This window comes from Helicoverpa armigera, chromosome 26 (genome assembly GCF_030705265.1).
Source record: "Helicoverpa armigera isolate CAAS_96S chromosome 26, ASM3070526v1, whole genome shotgun sequence".
Classification (NCBI taxonomy): domain Eukaryota; kingdom Metazoa; phylum Arthropoda; class Insecta; order Lepidoptera; family Noctuidae; genus Helicoverpa; species Helicoverpa armigera.
In genome coordinates, this window is record NC_087145.1 from 7,374,918 (window position 1) to 7,393,156 (window position 18,239).

The window sequence follows — 18,239 nt, forward strand, 5'->3', positions numbered from 1 at the left end:
CAGCAAAATTACCTGTAACAGACTATGTAACAGGTAATAATAATATCACACATACAGGTATTGATACATAGCCGAAACCAAATGAAGAATTCAAAAACATTACAAATGAAAAAGATACTAAAATGATCAGTAATACTGAAGAAGATTTAAAACCCAACAAAAATGACAAACTTTTTCAATCAAATGAAGAATTTAAAAATGAAAAAGATGCTCAAATTATCATCGATAATGAAGTAATTAAACCCAATAAAATTGGAAAATAAAATACAGAAAGAACCTAAGAAACCTGCTTACCCGAAACCACAACAGACACTGTCAATTCGGGGCCCAAAACAAGCGAATCTCATAGCACTAGAAGTTGCTGCTGAGGAATACGGCGTCACAACAAATGATCGTCGTGGTCATCATGATCTTCTTCAGATTCCGCTGAATCTAGACTTGGAACCCTGTCTAGGTCATGACTCTCGCACTGCTGGTCCAGGTCTGTTGATGGTGCGTCATCGTCTTTCCACTTATCCATGGACCTTCTTCTGGCGTTCATGAAGAAGTTGCCAACTGTTGTGGGCTCTAGTCCTAGTTGTCGTGCTATGGTAACTTGCATTTCTTTTGATGGTCGTTTCGTTTCCTGGAATGCAGAATGTTTTGGGTTAGAGATTTTGATTTTTATAGGTGCTTATAAAGGTAGAAGTGAAATTAATGATTCTACTTTGATTATTTTGGTAAGTTTGTCTGTAGCTTAAAAATGTCTTTCAGTTAAAAATGGTCAGTTTTGGAGTGTTACCATACTCTTAGTTCTTGAGGTTAAACGGTGTTGTTCAGCTTTAAAACTTTTTGATGATAATAACAATTTGTGCTGCTGTTAACATTTTTAGCTTGAAGTTATTTTTTAACGAAATAAGTGGGAAAGTTCTGTTTATGTAAAAAACTAATCTCTGTAACAACTTCGTTGAACCGTATAACCTCAAAACTTTTAAAGGTCAATTTATTTTCATGTCTTTTTTATGTAATTTTATTTTCATGTCCTTTTTATGTCTTGAAGATCTTGCAAGGTTTCTTGTTTTTTCCACTTGGAACACTTTGCAATTTCTATGTTTTTTTTTTTTTCATCAAAACGATAAATGATAGTGACGGATATAGATACAGATGGATATACCAAATTAACATGAATGATTATACTTTTGAGCCCGTCAATTAAGTACCCGGTTATAGGTACATAGGATGTTATAATTGTGAAGACCTCATTGGCGCAATAGTGTTACCAGACAATAGCTTTCAACTGTGTGTAAAATGTGTCCAGATATTTTTATAATCTTTACCTTAAAAATAGCCTGTAGAGTACGCCGCTGGAGGTCTGTGAAAACCAAACGCGGTTTCTTCGGGGAAGGCATTGTATCCGAACCCAAATCCTCCTTGCGTTTGCAGCCTGTAACCAAAGCGGACCTTTACATCACCTGGTTTGAACGCCAAGCTTTGAGGAAAGTTCTAGAAATAGTACGTACATATGCGGGTCTCTCCTCAAGTTGAGTGAAAACAAAGAAATTTTGCTTTTAGAATTGATAAAGATGGTAATTTTGCTGTGTCCTACTTAAGTTTTGCCGATTCAGAGTTTGAGGTCATAAATAGTTAAAAGATTTTGAAATTTGAATTATAGAGAAGGTTTTTAGATTACCAAAAGTAATGTTTAGAGACTAAATGCTTGTTATTAGTGACTTAACTTTGGTGTTAAATGTTAAATTTTGTTTGACTATTAGCTTTTGTGTTATGATTTTTAATTGGTTTTGAATTAAAATAGGGAAAGCTATATGTTTATTGCCTTCATTTTTACGGATATATTTGCAAATTCACTGATGATTATAGGTTTGATACAGAAAATATAATCAACCCGCTTTTGTAAGATACAACATGTATAGTTACATTGAAACATGCTGTGTTAACATCTAAATATTTAATAATAAAATACTCACTGCCTCTCTGAGGGATCTGGGCCGCTGTAACAGAAAAATAATAAATCCATTAATAATGTTAATCATACTTAAATTATGATGTCCCTAACTTTATCTATTCGCGCTTGACCGTTATCTATCAAGCTCTTCATCTATACACAACAAACATGCTCTAAACATAAACTACATTTTATAGCTTTTACTATACTTTTGTCATTTTCTAAATTAATTTTGTCTTTATAAACTTTTTCATCTACAGATTCATTGATTGTTCTTTTATCTTATATGACATAAGTATATGTAAAAGCATATAAATTGTAATAAGATTTATTTAAAATGATCGTTATATCTAGAGTAATGGAGCTAACATTAAATTTCTTAGTTTTCTATTTTGGCGCCCAACATGGGACCTTTTTGGATTAGGTTTTAGAAGTGTAGAAATAAAATTAGGATACATTTCTTATAGAAGTTATCTATAATATTACATTTTTGTATAGGTATTGTAATTTTATTTCTACACTAATAAAAAAAACATCTAGATTTAATTTGTACATTTATTTCCATCTATTTATGGTAATATTGACATGTTGGAATTGTATTTTCCCAATATTTTTGAATATTGGTCTTATTTTATTTCATAATTCCGAAAAATCTAGTTGACATAACAGAATCCCAACATATCGACAGAAATCTAAACACCAAACGTATTATATAAAAACGCATACCTGGCGACAATGTAAACAACATTAACAAAGGGTCTGTAATCTCGCAGGCACCTATAAAATCATATAATGAAAAACTATAACAGCCCGGGCGCAGGGAGAAACAAAAAGGGAGGGATGGGGGCGCGGTAGCAGTCTAACATTCATCTTGGCCTCGTCAAGCTAACAAAATAACACTTACCTACAACTAAAAGTAATGTTTCAAAAAACATTATCTAAATAAACAGTCACTAGGCAGTATCAATGCCACAAAAGCTAAAAACAACCAAAGCTGCGGAAAGGATACTGCCTATTCAGAAAAAAAATAACATCTATGAGCAAATCTCTATACATTTTACACATTTGATCGACAGAACAAAAATATCCATTCAGACAATATTCTCAATCTAAGTCGACTTGTCACAAAGTCTGCGAATCAAAATTATGATTAGTATTTCTATTATAATAATGTGTTTCCTTTACCTTTGCGACAAGCTATTTACATGTTTGTTATACCTATGAGAAACCAAGTCCACTGCTACGCAGCCAGGGTTGAGAGGATGGAGAGGATATTGGAACGGTAGAAATCAAAACACATGTTAATGTTAATGACGCAAAAACACATAAAGGTGATTCAGCAGCTGATGAAGAAATAAAAAATGAAGACATCGAGGGAGAAGAAAATGAACTCATGAAAGAGTAAATAGAAGAAAAATGACAAATGAAAGCAGAAACCGCAGGGTATGAACAGAAAAGGGGATTTGAAGGATTTGGGGATCCAATTCAAGTTGAGGGCAGGACTCACAAGCAAGAAACGTCCCCAGCTGGTTCGTATGGCGCGTCCCAGGGGGGCGGAGGCCCAGGGTACATTGTGGAGCCCTGGGGCGCGGGCGGAGCACCCTGGTACTCCCGAGGCTGGCAGTAAGGCTGTTGAGGCATGTTGTTTACATTGTCGCCTTTAATCGTTTGATGCTGGTTTGGGGTATCTGTAAAATTAAGAGTATTTAAATTTTGTTTGCTGTAGTTGTTTGTGAGGCCACTACGAAGATTGTCATCAATTTCCGACATCCACTTGAAGGAAATTAATAAGATACTACATTTTGATATAGTTTGTCAAATACATATGAATCTTCATCGAACGGTTTTTGAATAAAGGAGTTATTATTGACATCGCTATTTTGGGACAACTTTGCAAGACCCAATTTGGACTACCTCCACCGAGAGAAAAAGTAATTTAACTCATATGTAGGTCGTAGGACAGGACAAGGACAAAAAGTAACGTGTATGTTATTCTGATATAATAACATATAGGCAATTTTTTGTCCATGTGTAAGAAAGAGTTCCCCGGGACGTGGGTGAAACCGCTGGCGGAAGTTAGCTTAACACGCATGGTACTTCACTACCTCCAGATAAGCACAGGATATAAGTACTTATGTTCAAAGATAATTTTCAACAAGTGACGTTTCAATTGCTAAATGATCATGGCTGATATTTTTTAGCTTCCGCGATGCGACAAATTCTAAATTCGCAGTACACTATCAGATTAAATGATTAATGCTTTTTCCCTATGATAATGCTGAAAGTATTTAGGTGTAATTTAGTACGGAAATAGAACTAAGAATATCATTTTTTAAGGATGTCTGAAGTGTCTGTAATCCTCCCTTTTATCAAAATCTGCCTAGCCTTTTTCAAACTATGCTGGGGTCGTCTTCCAGTCTTCATCGGGTGAAAATTAGTCCTATTATTGCCTGATCTCGTTAAGACTGGTTGTCAGTCTCTCTGGCTTTGGACTACCCGAAACGACAACCAAAGATGTTCAAATGACAGCCGGGACCCACCAATTTCTTGACTTCCAAAACACAGATTATATTGTAAATCAGGTCCAAACCAAATCAAAAGTAACCATTATAAATCCCCGGTCTATCAGATTACAAATTGCTTTGACTATATTTAGAGAATTGACATTTAACATAATTTTCGATTGAACCCATCAAAGGTCAACGAAGAAATCCAAATTATTTATGCCAAACCGTTTTTCTTAGAAAACCGACGAGGAAAAGTGAGAACAAAATATTGTTAAAGAAAAATATTTTGTATTGAGGAGGTCAGATAGGCAGTCGCTCTTGGTAAAACACTGGTACTGAACTTACCTGGTTAGACTGGAAGCCGACCCCAACATAGTTGGGAAAAGCCTAGCCAGATAAGACTAATATAACCTATAAAGCTGAAGAATTTGTTTGCTCGAAGGCGCTTATCTCAGAAACTACGGGTACATTAGAACAATTGTTCCAATGTTAGGTTAGGCCATATATCGAGGAAGACTACAGGCTACTTTTTGTCATTTTTATGGTAAAGTTCTCACGGGATGTGGCTGAAACCACAGTCAGAAGCTATTTAAGAATAACTCCAAGCCATGTGTTACAATACCTGAAACTCCAAATATACGCCATAAAAATCTCAAAACGTTAGAGCAAAGGTATACTGAAGAAACCCCATATAGGTACGTACAACACAAGCCGACGGCAGGCGACCGCGGGGGGAGGGGTGAATCGATAAACGGGGTGTCTGACGTCACAGAGGGAGGGGGGTCGCTTCGCTTGCGGTACCGTTTTGAGGGTTTTTGTAGTTCTTCAGGATAAATGATGGTGTCTGCCTGTTAATGGGGTTTATTGGCCTTAATTTGGAATGGCTGAAAAAGGCTTAGTAGAAAAAACTTAAATCGAAGTTGATAGAAGTTAGATGTTTCCATCCACATGGTTGCTATACCCACGCGATAACAACAATTTGTAGAATTTAATTAGGTATGTAGATAAGGGATCCCCTAATTTTCTTTGAACCCACTTTACCAAAACAACACAAAAAAGTGTAGGTAGCGTTGTTGGAAGTATTTAACAATTATTCAAATCGGACCAGTCCTTAGATATAGATTTTAAAGCAGAAGAGTTTTTTTATCGCTTGAACGCGCTTATAGAAACTACTGGACCGATTTGAAATGCCATTCAGTGTTGAAAGGCCCATGTATTGCAAACAAGCTAAAGTCTGTCACTTTTTATCCGAGTGCGACAAAAACTAGTATTATAAAAAATACTGTTACAGCCTTTTTATCGGCCTACTGCTGGGCACAGGCTCCTCTCACGCGGAGAAGGATTGAGCACCACGCTTGCACAATGCGGGTTGGTGATTTCAGACTATATAGTCCAGGTTTCCTCAACATATTTTCCTTCACCTTTTTATCAGCCATTGGTGTCCAAGTTATACTTAGAAAGTACATACAAACTTAGAAAAGTTGCATTGTTACTTGCCTGATCTGGAATGGAACCCACACCCTCATACTCGAGAGGTTGGTTCTTTACCCACATAAAAAATACAATGAGGAAAAAAATTACATCAGCAAACCCACAAAACATACATACATACGGAAATAATGTGACTACATATGACGAATTTGTCAATACATAACATGACAAATATGTCAATACCCAAGATGAGGAAGAGTCCCATTCAATCATATTCCGAGTAAAGGAAGATAAGGAAACTACGCGTTCACGGAATGACGTCATTCATGATATTAAACGTAATCATATTAGATGTTAGGAAAGATAGTAAAAGTTTGATGATGTTGTCCATGATAATAGTTGGACATTTGATGATTTTTGGTTGTTTTGATAGAGTTGAGCTTAGTTATGACAAAGTATATGAATTTATAGGCAGAACGCAACTGATGATAGAAGGTAGGGATTAACTCATTGACTAGTAAAACTAATTAAATGTAGAGTCATCAGGCCACTTCTCATTCAGAGAAGGAATAAGCGTCAACCACCACGCTTGCTCAAGGCGGGTTGGCGATATCATAATTTTAAAATCCTGATTTCAGCTAGATTTCTTCTTTAATCTTACTCAATAATTGATGTACAAAATGAACATAGAAAGGACATACTCATATTTGAGAGGCAATGCCTAATTAAGTTTAAGAGTTAAAAACTGCTGAACAGAAAAACAATGATATTAAAAGTGGAGAAACAATAAAAAGCATTAGTGATGCAGATAATAGCCGCATTATATAAGCAACAGATAATTACGAAAACTAAAATTAAAACCAACCAATATTTATAACCATAATTTTCACAAGAAAGAAAAAACAACCTAACCAAATAACTACCTTCCCATTGCTCTAAAAACCTACCCAATCCATCATAGTGACAAATACTACCGTATACATTGCCCGCCTACTGCACCGATCAACTTTCGCGATACGTAAGCAAAACGCAATGGTTATCGAACAGGGGAGGTCGCGTGCCGACGACATGAACTGTCAAATTGTGTAGGGTGACTATGAGTGCCGGAGTTTGTAGGACATTCTTGGTCGGTTAAAGGAAAAGGTAGCGTACCTTTACAGGAATATATCGCGCTGTAGTCCCGATTTTAGGTAGGTAAATAAATGTGAATAGGACGTGAAAGTTTAAAAATCTTAATTCTTCTTCTCACGATAGTTTAGTTTCTTTTTTCTAAAATACAAAACTCATTGAGCAATGGAGTCAAATGTAAAATGACTGGATCGACTCGGCTAACATCATTTTGTATATTCATCTAAAGTATATTAAAAAAATGTTTTATTTTTATAATTATTAAATTCTACTGGGTTAGCTCGTTCACTAATGAAACCTTGATGACAAGTCAGCATTATTTGTACGCTTTTACATTACGATGTATGCACGCAGAAGCATACATTAGTTACGCACAAACCAAGAACCCATAATCCCTTACAACGCGAGGGTAACGCACCCCATAGTTACGTCACGCATCGACCGTGCATACATTAGCATTAAAATCGATGCACGCAGCTGGAGGTCTCATTTATCTTGATTTTTATTAATGACCCTAGTTATTATCATTATTTATTTCCAAAAAAAAAGCAAAATCCATTAAGGTTAACTATTTTTTGATAATTTTTTTTTTCAAAAAAAACCTTTAGCCATACCTCAATCCATGTCCTAAGTCAGAAATATTATGCGGAAGATCGCAGTAAACTATGTTGGACCAAACGTGAGATAATCGGGCACCAATAAACATACAGACCAAATTGATAACCTTTTTTACCCGGTTAAAAATATTTAAAATAATGCACTACTAATTCAAGAGCATTTTATCTGCAACCCAACCGACACAAGTACACTATTTTACCATTCATCTTTCACAAACAAAACGCAACACATTTCCCATTCATTCCCGCGTTTCCCAATCGCGTGGTCACCACAACTAGTGACGTACCGCATCGACCGCGCGGTGACCCAACGCATCGATTGTACGAATCGATAGAGGCAGCTGACGCGCCCGCTGTTTGTAAACTGCAAGCGTTTATCGATAACGTAGTGGCGCATCATTGGCTTTATAGTAAATTACGTAGGTTAAGCTTTTAAGAGGAATATTGGGTTTTTCTTTAGAGTAAAAAAAATGTATGCATTATTGGAACACTTTTGGGTTATGTTGATAAAATGAATACATGAAAATAGAGCATTTATATAAAACTTGCAGTTTTCCCGCGGTTTCACCCGCTTCCTGTGGAAAATACTGCTCGTACTGAGATGGAAAGTAACCTATAGCTTTCCTCGATAGATGGGCTATCTAACACTGAAAGAATTTTTCAAATCAGACCAATGCTTCCTAAGATTACCGCGTTCAAGCAAACAAACAATCATATTAGTATATAGATTTCAGTGTCAACTGTTTAGAGCCTATCTACGCTGGTTCTATTGAAGACAAAACATATTTTAACTATTAGCTTCAACATAGGAAAAACTTGAATGATTATGAAACATATTTCCGACAGAATCCGACCAATAGCAACAAATGGCATTGAATTACAAAAATCCAATCAGAAATCAATTTCAAAAGAATCATAAATTACTTTCAGACAGTTTTCACAAGAAAAATAATAATAGTTTGGCAATATATAAAAGCTATGGGCCACTTTCACCCCTAGCGTGGTCTATGAATACTCAAAAAGGTCTTCACCCTTGATTTAGAGCTAGTTTAAGATTTCCTTCATACAATTCTGTTATGTTAGCAATGTTTATTTTGTAGTATGTAAACCACTTTAATCATCTGGCTAGCCTTTTCCCAACTATGTTGGGGTCGGCTTCCAGTCTAATCGGATGCAGTTACTAGTGTTATACAAGGAGAGACTGCCTATCTGATCCAGTTACCCGGGCAACCTAATACCCAATAAAACTGGTGTCAGACTTACTTGCTTCTGACTACCTGTAACAACTACCATAGATGTTCAAATAACAGCCGAGGCCTGCAGTTTAAAGTGCCCTCCGAAACACGGTCATTGGTGTCCAAGATATACTTAGAAAGTACATACAGACTTAGATAAGTTGCATTGGTACTTGCCTGACCTGGAATCGAACACTCATACGTGAGAGATGGAGAACCAATATTGGGTACTAAATAAACTTTACAGTTCATAATTTTGTAGACTTGTTTTGTATCTGTGGTATTATTGTCTATTGTTACTCTCATCGTCTAGACGTCTATACGCATCAACAATGCTTATTGTTTCTCTATGGTATCTTTAATTGCCATATCTTCATACTTGAAAGCCTTGCTATGTGCAAATATCTTAGAATGGGATTTATTTTAGGAATAACGTTTTTATGTAGTTTTATTTACTATTAGCTTCCCGCGTTTCAAAGTAACTACTCTACGCACCCGGATAAAAAGTAACCTATCAAATACTGAAAGATTTTTACAGATCGGTCCAGTAGTTTTGGCCAGGAAAGCGTGATAGATAGACAGGGAAAGTGTATCATATTTAAAGCTTGCAGGATGATTTTCTTAACATAAAATAGTATCTTGTTTTATTAAGATTTTCAAACATTAAATTAACTTAAGCTTTTAGGCAGTTTCAGGACCATCAGAAGCTTAAAGAAAACTTGGTAGATTTCTGAAAAAAATGCTACATATTACAGTTTGTATACCAAACAAATTATAAATGTATATTTGGAATGGTTTTATGCATTTTGCGTCCACGTGGCAATCCAGGTCAGGCTACATTATGCTAATGTAGGCTGACTGAAGCGCGGTTTTATTCAGCTGCGAATTTATGACATAATTTAGGTTTGTTTATAAAGGCAAAAGGGTTATTTCAGGAGGGAAATTTAATCCCAGATTATAGGTCCAGTACCTAAAAATATATGATTTTGAAACCCTTCCAAAAAAGGCTTTGACTACATAGTAGTAGCGTCGCATTTTCGTTTTACGCATCATACAAAAAAACATGGACCACGTGGTCAGGTCCATGTCTGAAAAAGAACCTGCGTCAATTCAAAATTTCATATTTGTACCAACGAGATTCTTTTACAGTTCGTATTATTCTTATTGGAGAATCAACACCTGTAAACTTACCTGGAGAAAATTACAAAAAAAAAACAAAAGCACATCATCTAGTATAAAATCTACGAACAACAGAACATCATGCATCACATACCTGCTAGCCTCAAGGCCGACATCCTCTGGAACTCCGGCTCTTGAAGCCACTTCCACATCCTTCGGAACGTCTCCCTCCCCGACTTGAGCTTCGACCAGGGCTTTGGATTCCTTAGCAGGTCACTTAGCGTGCCCTGGGACCTACATAGCACCCTCTGAGCAAATATCGCTTGAGGTATCGAATACCTCTTCAGTTCCCCACTTATCCTCTGAGCTAATTCTTTTGTGTTTATTTCTTCTGTGTCGCTCTGTGATTGCTGCTGCTGCTGCTGTTGTTGCTCCTCTCTCGCGAGCAACGCCGCGTTCAAGTCCAAGCCAGGACTCGGCAATGGCGGCGTGGGGGATCGCCTCTCGAATGAGTTGGGCGACGCACTCCGCCGGCTGTATGCCGACTGAGGCGACAACGGCTCATTGTAAGGAGTTGGTGATAAGGACGCGTACGACTGCTGCTGCTGTATTACTGTGAACGTGCCCCCAGCGTGGTACGCGAACTTGTCCGAAACGGTGCTGATCGGCGGCAGTGGGAGCAGAGGGGTGAGCGTCGCGTACGAGGCGGGCTCGAGCCCCGGCGGTGTCAGCCGTCCATTGACTGCGGACAGGGGGTGGAACGCCGCGTCGCCGTCAGGCAGCAGGTCTGCTGGCGACAGTCTGGGCGGCGAGGCGTTGCTCGGGGCGACAATCACCGTGAGTGGAGCGCGATCGCGCGCTCTTCCCTCGTCCATGGCGCGCGGCCGGCGGCAGCGGGGTCGCGCGGGCGACTGAAGCACGCCTGCGCGACGCACCCTACCTTCCCCCCGCCCCGCATCCTGCAAACACCCCTGTTTCTTCACCCTCGTTTCAAACAACCTATCTTTGATGGGGAAATGAGCAATATCAACCTTATTAGAAGGTGTTTAAGTTGGATTTCGTGTGGGTTTGCTTACTTTGTCAGGCTATCTGACGTTAGCTGTATACAATGCACCCTTAACCTACCCTGGGGCGTCGTACGTCCCGTGTTTCTAGCTGTACGGATTGTTTTGTGACCATTGCTGGTTGGGTTTTGTTTGTTTTGGGGGGGTTATTTCGGGAGCGTCTATGGATGATGCTGTGGAAGGTCTGAGCGTGAGTTTGGTGGTGGTGTGGTGGCGGCACTGCCCTCGTTCGAGCATTGCTGTCACTTGGCTACTTGCTAGCCAAGCTTACCTCATGGTGAAACTTCCAAGAGGGAAATAATTAACGCTACAAAGCTTGAAATATTATTGCTGTTATATGTTATGGAGCAAATACTGTAGTTTCTGCGTTTGTTGGAACAACTATACAATGGAAGAAAATGTCTCTACTTTGACAATGATTGTAGACCACTTATTGTTGAATGATTGTGACTTCAAAAGCATCGTATTATGTTTTATTCGAGTTTACAATGAAAAGCGTGATTCCATGTTTTGACGTCAAAACTCTTGATTGTTGAACCAGAATATTTGCATATCAAAGAAAACATGTTATGTCAGGAATATATTTATTAGGATTCTCGTTTTTCTGGATACGTTTAATTGTATTTTTTATTTATTTAAAAGTAACTAGAAATAAAACTTGTTTCCTTTCATGATTTTTGAATGAAGAAGGTGACAGTGAAGACATACCTACTTGTTATATTTTTAGGTAATGGCACATTCACAAACTGGTCCAACTCTGTGAGCTAAACATAATCCCTAAAACTGACAAATATTACAAAGATTCTGAACGTTTTCTAATCAACAGATATGGACATTGTAGGTATTACGAAAAATGAAATTAGACAATACGAAAGTACTCATTTATCGTACCTATCTTCTAATTTCTTATCAGAAAAAAATACAATATATCATCAAACTGATCCATAACCATACCACCCATGTTTTCTCACATTATTTTATATTAAGCTACCTAACAAAAAAACCAGCTCAGTGCTAAAAAAAATTGAAACACAGTGTATTTAGCCGAATGTTGCAGACGCGAGCAAAAACACACAAACAAACCCTTTTGTGTGTTAGTGTGTGTTACAAACCGTGTCTGTATACAGTTACTCACACATGGGCAGGTGGCTCAAATGACCCCGCGCGACACCTGGCTCGTGACAAAGGGCTTTGAGTGATGGGATGTTGGGTTATCGATATCGATAGAGCCCTTAAGATTGTGAAGTTGGTTTGATATTCAAACTGTAGATATGAAATCTTTAGGAGTTTGAAATGCATATTTAAATATGTGTTTACTCCTAAGTCGTTTTTTGCTAAACATATTTATTTTGTTCTCTTTTAAATAAGTTAATTTGATGTTGTTATTAACTCCATCGTGCTAGATGAACATCACATGACATGTTACAAACTACTAAACTACTTAAACTTAACTACTTATGAATATAAAGTAATAGGTACTTTATATTTTAACCCTCTTCATTTACATATACCACCACCAATCAGCTTATCCATCCTTTCTATTGTATTTGCGGCATTCTGTTACATCCTCATTAAAAAAGTCTTGTTTTGGCATCACTCCCTGTGTATTTTATAACTCCCTTATACATATATTCTTGTAATACAAAAATAATAATAAAACATAAAATAACCCACAGCACTAAGACATCATTAAGCACATTTATCGATATCGACAACCCCATCCCTACCACGTCACCGGCAGCCCCTATACCACGTCCTGCTAACTGCGTTACGTCATTACGTACACACGTAAACGTTAACCGAACTATATCGTATTGTTTAATATTAACTACATTATGTCGTAGTCTGTAGTTGGTATCTTTTTGAGATGAGAAACTAGCTTTTGCCTACGGAGTGGGCTGGGTGTTATGAGAACATCTCGAAAAAGATTTTTTGACTAGGTACTTTTTTAGTTTGAATCTACTACTGAACGTACCTACCTAAGGTCTCTCTTAACTGGGATATGGTTAAACTATGCATGTTCCTAATAATAGTTTTGTTGTATACGCTTGGTGATGATCCTTTTATAAATGAATGTTTCTTGTTGTAAGATGAATTAAAAATATGTTTTATCGTTATTCTAGATTTAGCCAGCAATTTCGCTCGCGTCCCGCAGGAACTACCAAGCCTGAATAAAAGTTGTAGCGAGTTTAAGCCTTCCTTGATATACTTATGGATTCCTAACACATTTGTAACCGGACCAAACTTTCATGATTTGCTAATAATTCCGAAAGGACAAAAGTTCAGTTAGAACTTTTTCCGCTATTGTACGTTACACTTTTTAAGCCCATAATCCCAGAAACAAACAATATTCAAATCTTTCTAAAACTCAGAGACCACCCTATTCAAATTCGTCAACCTAAATAATAAATTACAAAAAAAAGTACATTCGCGTGTCCCAAAAATGATATTGTTAAACCCCTATTTTATCGACCCTACTTTCATTAGCATACGTGTTTTTTATCGAGCGACAGCTGCGCGCGCAGCCGCCATATTGGATTGACGTCACTTATCGATTGTCGCGGGAAAATCGATATTATCGAACGAACACCTGTGGCGCGCGCGTGCCTCACTGTTCCGGGTGCATTGACCTTTTTACTTTTTCTTAGGGTTCCGCTTAAGATTGGGACAAGGGGTAGGATTGTGAAGGGCTGTTTTTGAGTGAGGTAAGTATGTCATAACAAGACTTGTATGTAGTATGTTTGTTTAGTTTTTTTTTAGAACATAAGAAGAAATCTCTATTAAGTAGATTTGTTAACAAATTCGATCAAAAGAAAGTAAAAGCAGTCGCGGAGAAATAGAACACGCGCGAATATTTTGCCCATTTCAGCAGCTTTTATCAGTGTTTTACAAGTAGCGACTGCCTATCTGACCCCCTCAACCCATTACCCGGGCAACCCAATACCTACCCTTTGGTAAGACCAGTTGTCAGACTTACTGGCTGCTGACTGTAAAAGACTTAAATGATCGCTGCGACTTACCTACACTTTATCGTGCTCTCTGAAACATGTAAGAACTCATCACGACAAGACTGTCACCCATCCCCGGACCGAACGCACAACGCGTTGCTTAACTTTATGATCGTTCTATCCGAACGAGCTCTTTTTAAAAACGCCACATGCATCAAAAACAGCCCTATTTAATAGTGAGGATATTAAAAACATACTAATAGGGCTTCGTGGTCGGAAGCGAAGGGTTAGGGCGCTCCACCACTTCCTACTGTTGTGTCACATTGTTTTATAGCAACCCTTCCTTGCAGTATGTTCGCGTGTCTATTACGTTGATATAAAATAGACTCGTTCTTTATAGCCAGAGGTTTTGTCCATGGCCCGTGGTAACTGCTCTGCATATCCCTACTAATACCTACATATTATAAATGCGAAAGTAACTCTGTCTGTCTGCCTGTCTGTCAGTTACGCTTTCACGTCTAAACCATTTTAATAAAATTTGGTACAGAGATAGAGTTGACCTTGAGAAAGAACATAGGATAGTTTTTATCCCGGACTTTTGAAGAATTCTCTTGGAAACGCGATATAACCGAACTCTACGTGGGCAAAGCCGCGGGCGAAAGCTAGTCAAGATATAAAGGACATAGGTACCTACCTAATAAACTACTGCACCGATGGAAGAAAATCTTTGTGATAGATAGCCCATTTATCGACAAATGCTTAACGATACTTTTTATCCAGGTGCGCAAAGAGTTCCCACGGCAATAAAACCACTGGCGGAAGCTAGTATGCAATAAAATATCAAAATGTCCATGTGTTAGTAACAAAAAGTTATATGTCACGCTGCTGCCATTTTACACACACCCCCTTTTCTTTCAACTACTTATAAAAGAAAAAGAAAGTAGGTACTTATAATTAATACTGTAAGAAACCACTACTTAGTTAAGAATAAAAAAATATATCCACTTTACCTAGGCAATAGTAGAAATGAGGATCTTATTAATACCTTTAAGATTTCCTAGAAAAGCCAACGGTTGATCAGGTGTAAAGTTTCACACGGCAATTTATAAATAAACGCCTTACCAATCAAATGGTGTTTCTACTGAGTAGGTATCCTTCTAATCGTTATCAGAGTGTGAAAGTCTGTTTGTTATGAAAAACTGCTGCACTACAAACTGAGATGAACGTCTGATGTCCGCGTAAATACCTATTGCATAGGCGCTACTCCTTACTGATATCGTAATACGATTCTTTGTAGGTACCTATGATTTGGCTAAACCTATTTACTTAGATAAAATATCATCCGTAGGTACATAGACAAAAGACCTAGGTACGCACCTACAAGTTTTTATCCAGGTGTGAAACAATAACCTACCATCAAAACTCAGGTGAGTCCACGGGATACAGTAGGTATCTAGTAGGTATTTAAACAAAATACATAAGTGTGTGGTAGGTATGTCTATGATAAATCGAATTACAATGTATAGGTAGGTATAGATCTACGGGACTTAGGTATATTATTTATCCATAATATTATTCATATACAATCATAATCATATAATTTCTACACAAAAATCAAGATACCAAGATGACCACTTCATTTCATTTCTATTTCAAATCCAATAAGAAACTATTGATCCGTATAAATATATATCTAAGTATAGGTACCTAGTTAACTAACCTAAAAATAACCAGCGCATCTAACGACAGAAAATTACGTAACTTCTACTCATTGTAAAACTAATCATACATCTACAATATTATCGATGTTTGTCAAAAAATCAATACCTAAAGCAAAATATTTTATCTACAACCATCCGCCATTTTGTCAGCGTCAAATTCCAATAAAATTCTTACCGAATCAATGAGAAAATCGTTTTTATCCACAACCATAGTGACATTACCATTATCCATGCTTATTTCCAGTTTATTGTCGTTCATAAATACTTTTATTAAAAACTCAGACATTTTGACCTAAAAATATCGAACAATTATATTGGAAATCATACACTCCCGGTGACCTGTTGTCATGGCAACGCCGCTGCGGCGACCCCAAGTTGCGTCGACATGATTCACTATACCTTTCTCTTTCTGCGTCATTGTTTTTTGCGCCAAGAGCGAGGGAGATAGCGAGTCTGTTCTCGTTGCGTTTCAGTGAAAGTAGCCGTTGTCAAAATCGATATCGCACAAGGCTAGGCGTCGATTATCTGTTCTTTCGCACATAATACTAGAACATCATAACTCCTTAGCACGTTCAAGCGAGCTTCAACTTTATTTTGTTTGTATTAGAGTATATTTTCGTAGTAACATAAACTGTGTAAAAGATGTTACGTCACGTCAGTAGGTTTGTAGGCAGCAAGCTTGGTTGAAACCATCGACTATTGATTTTTGCGATCCCTTTTGCCGATGATTGTGTGAATTTTCGATTTATTGGATTATTTAATGGGAGTTCGTACTGTTTAGCGTAACTTTATTTACGTTTTTGCTTTGCTTGGATAAGTTAAAACGGGCTTCTTAGCTGGTTATGCTTATGTAGAATAGGTATTCTGCCTACTTTTATGTTTTGTAAGTAGTAAGTAGGTATTTTGTATGTAGGCAGGTAGGTTACCTATTTACGAATGAATGACGTCAACATTAATGCTTGTTGAAAAAAAATACATTCGTAGGTAGGTACTTAGGTAGATAGAAAGACCTACGGCGGAAAAGCAGTTTTCCCGATTTATAGGTAACACACAAGGTTGTGGTTTTTCTGTGATTTTGCTCGTGTTATTTAAGTTTTTTATCTAGGTAGGTACCTATTTTAAATTCTGATATTACCTAGATAATTACCAAGTACCTACTTATGTATTTCGTTCTTAAGAATAAATAGGTAAACCTATCTCATAAAATTGGTACTTTCTATAGCTACATCACTATTTTAACTACATTGTTATTAGGGTTTCGTACCCAAAGGGTCAAAGGGCACGGGAACGAATTACTAGGACTTCAGTGTCCGTCTGTACCATATTTAACAAAATCTATACCTAGGTAGGTATCTAAGTATCTCAATTTTTTTTATTTATTGGCACACCAACAAACGAAACGTAAAGACATAAATTTATCAATGAGTAAAAATAAAAAATCTCATGAACCGCGATAGCTACATATTTACCTCCTTCTGTTACAACAAGAAATGTTAAAAAAAATACTGAACCTTAACTAAATGGGTACTTAGGAACAGCACAATTGCTACGGGCCCCGCGCGAACGGGGCCCTGCACTGCACCCAAGCCTAAGCTTAGAGAGGCTCAGAGCAACTGCAATGATGTTTTATTGCGCTGATCAATCTGAATCGTCTCTCTTTCTGACTAAGCGAAAATTAAACCACACCATAAAAGGCAATTTTATTAAAACAACAGTTTACTTTAAAACTTGTAAGTACTATTGTTAGTACCTAAACAGTTTTTGTTGTCGTTGTAGGTACTTAGGCATACTTCATTCACACAATTCACATTATTGAGGTTTGACTCCTGATTTTTTATCAGAAAACTAACGTAGATGGCCTAGAAAAGATATAATCTACTTGTACAAGTATGGACAAAAGGGGGAACATGCTAAAGTCTGCTACGGGCCCCGAGCTTGCCTAATCCGTCACTGGTTAGATAGGGTGCTACCCCGTATGTAGTTTTTGTTGGTACCAGTCTCTGACTCCCACAATAGGTATGAATTGAGCGTAGGAAAGACGAATTTGGGCATAAGTTTTTTCACTGCTGGGATTCTGAATGATCTTCTGTTAAAATAGATTGGGGTAAAACAAATATTAAAATATTGTTTTAGGCAGGTTGACTAGTAGTTCTAACGTTGTCACCTGCAGCCAAATGCGACTAATTCCCGCATCACCTCTTCTAGTTACATTTGGCTATGAAAGTCCCATCAAAATCAGTCTGGCCATTTCAGAGATTACACCGATCAAACATGCCCAAGTTAAATATTCCATCATCAGACATGTGGATGGACCAACGAAGAAAACACGATGCATTCCGCACATTAGCACCATGCACTTTTAAACAACGGATTGTTAATAAAAACATTTAGGTACTTAAGTAAGTATTAAGTTGTAAGCATTAAAAAAGTAATAAATTAATCAATTTTCACTTACCTCGTAATAATAATCACAGGAATTGAGCAGCATTGCACTTTCAATGTAACAAGTGCGTTGTAAGTTGTGACG

At 37.3% G+C, this 18,239-nt stretch overlaps 1 protein-coding gene across 6 annotated transcripts; it reads right to left on the bottom strand.

The window, feature by feature from the left end:
* Window positions 1–267: 267 nt before the first annotated feature.
* LOC110372674 (hepatocyte nuclear factor 6) lies at window positions 268–18,239 on the bottom strand. Of its 6 annotated transcripts, none has more exons than XM_064041851.1 (7): window positions 18,168–18,239; window positions 10,134–10,938; window positions 3,450–3,630; window positions 1,965–1,988; window positions 1,500–1,511; window positions 1,317–1,423; window positions 486–625 (listed from the first exon to the last, which is right to left on the bottom strand). In XM_064041851.1, the coding sequence occupies exons 1-6, from the start codon at window positions 18,198–18,200 to the stop codon at window positions 1,318–1,320; spliced, it is 1,161 nt and encodes a 386-aa protein (XP_063897921.1). In that variant the 5' UTR covers window positions 18,201–18,239; the 3' UTR covers window positions 486–625; window position 1,317. The 6 variants fall into 6 exon arrangements, with proteins under 6 accessions (XP_063897919.1, XP_063897918.1, XP_021185253.2 ...); XM_064041850.1 differs by having other exon boundaries at window positions 1,500–1,514; XM_064041849.1 differs by lacking the exon at window positions 3,450–3,630 and having other exon boundaries at window positions 268–625.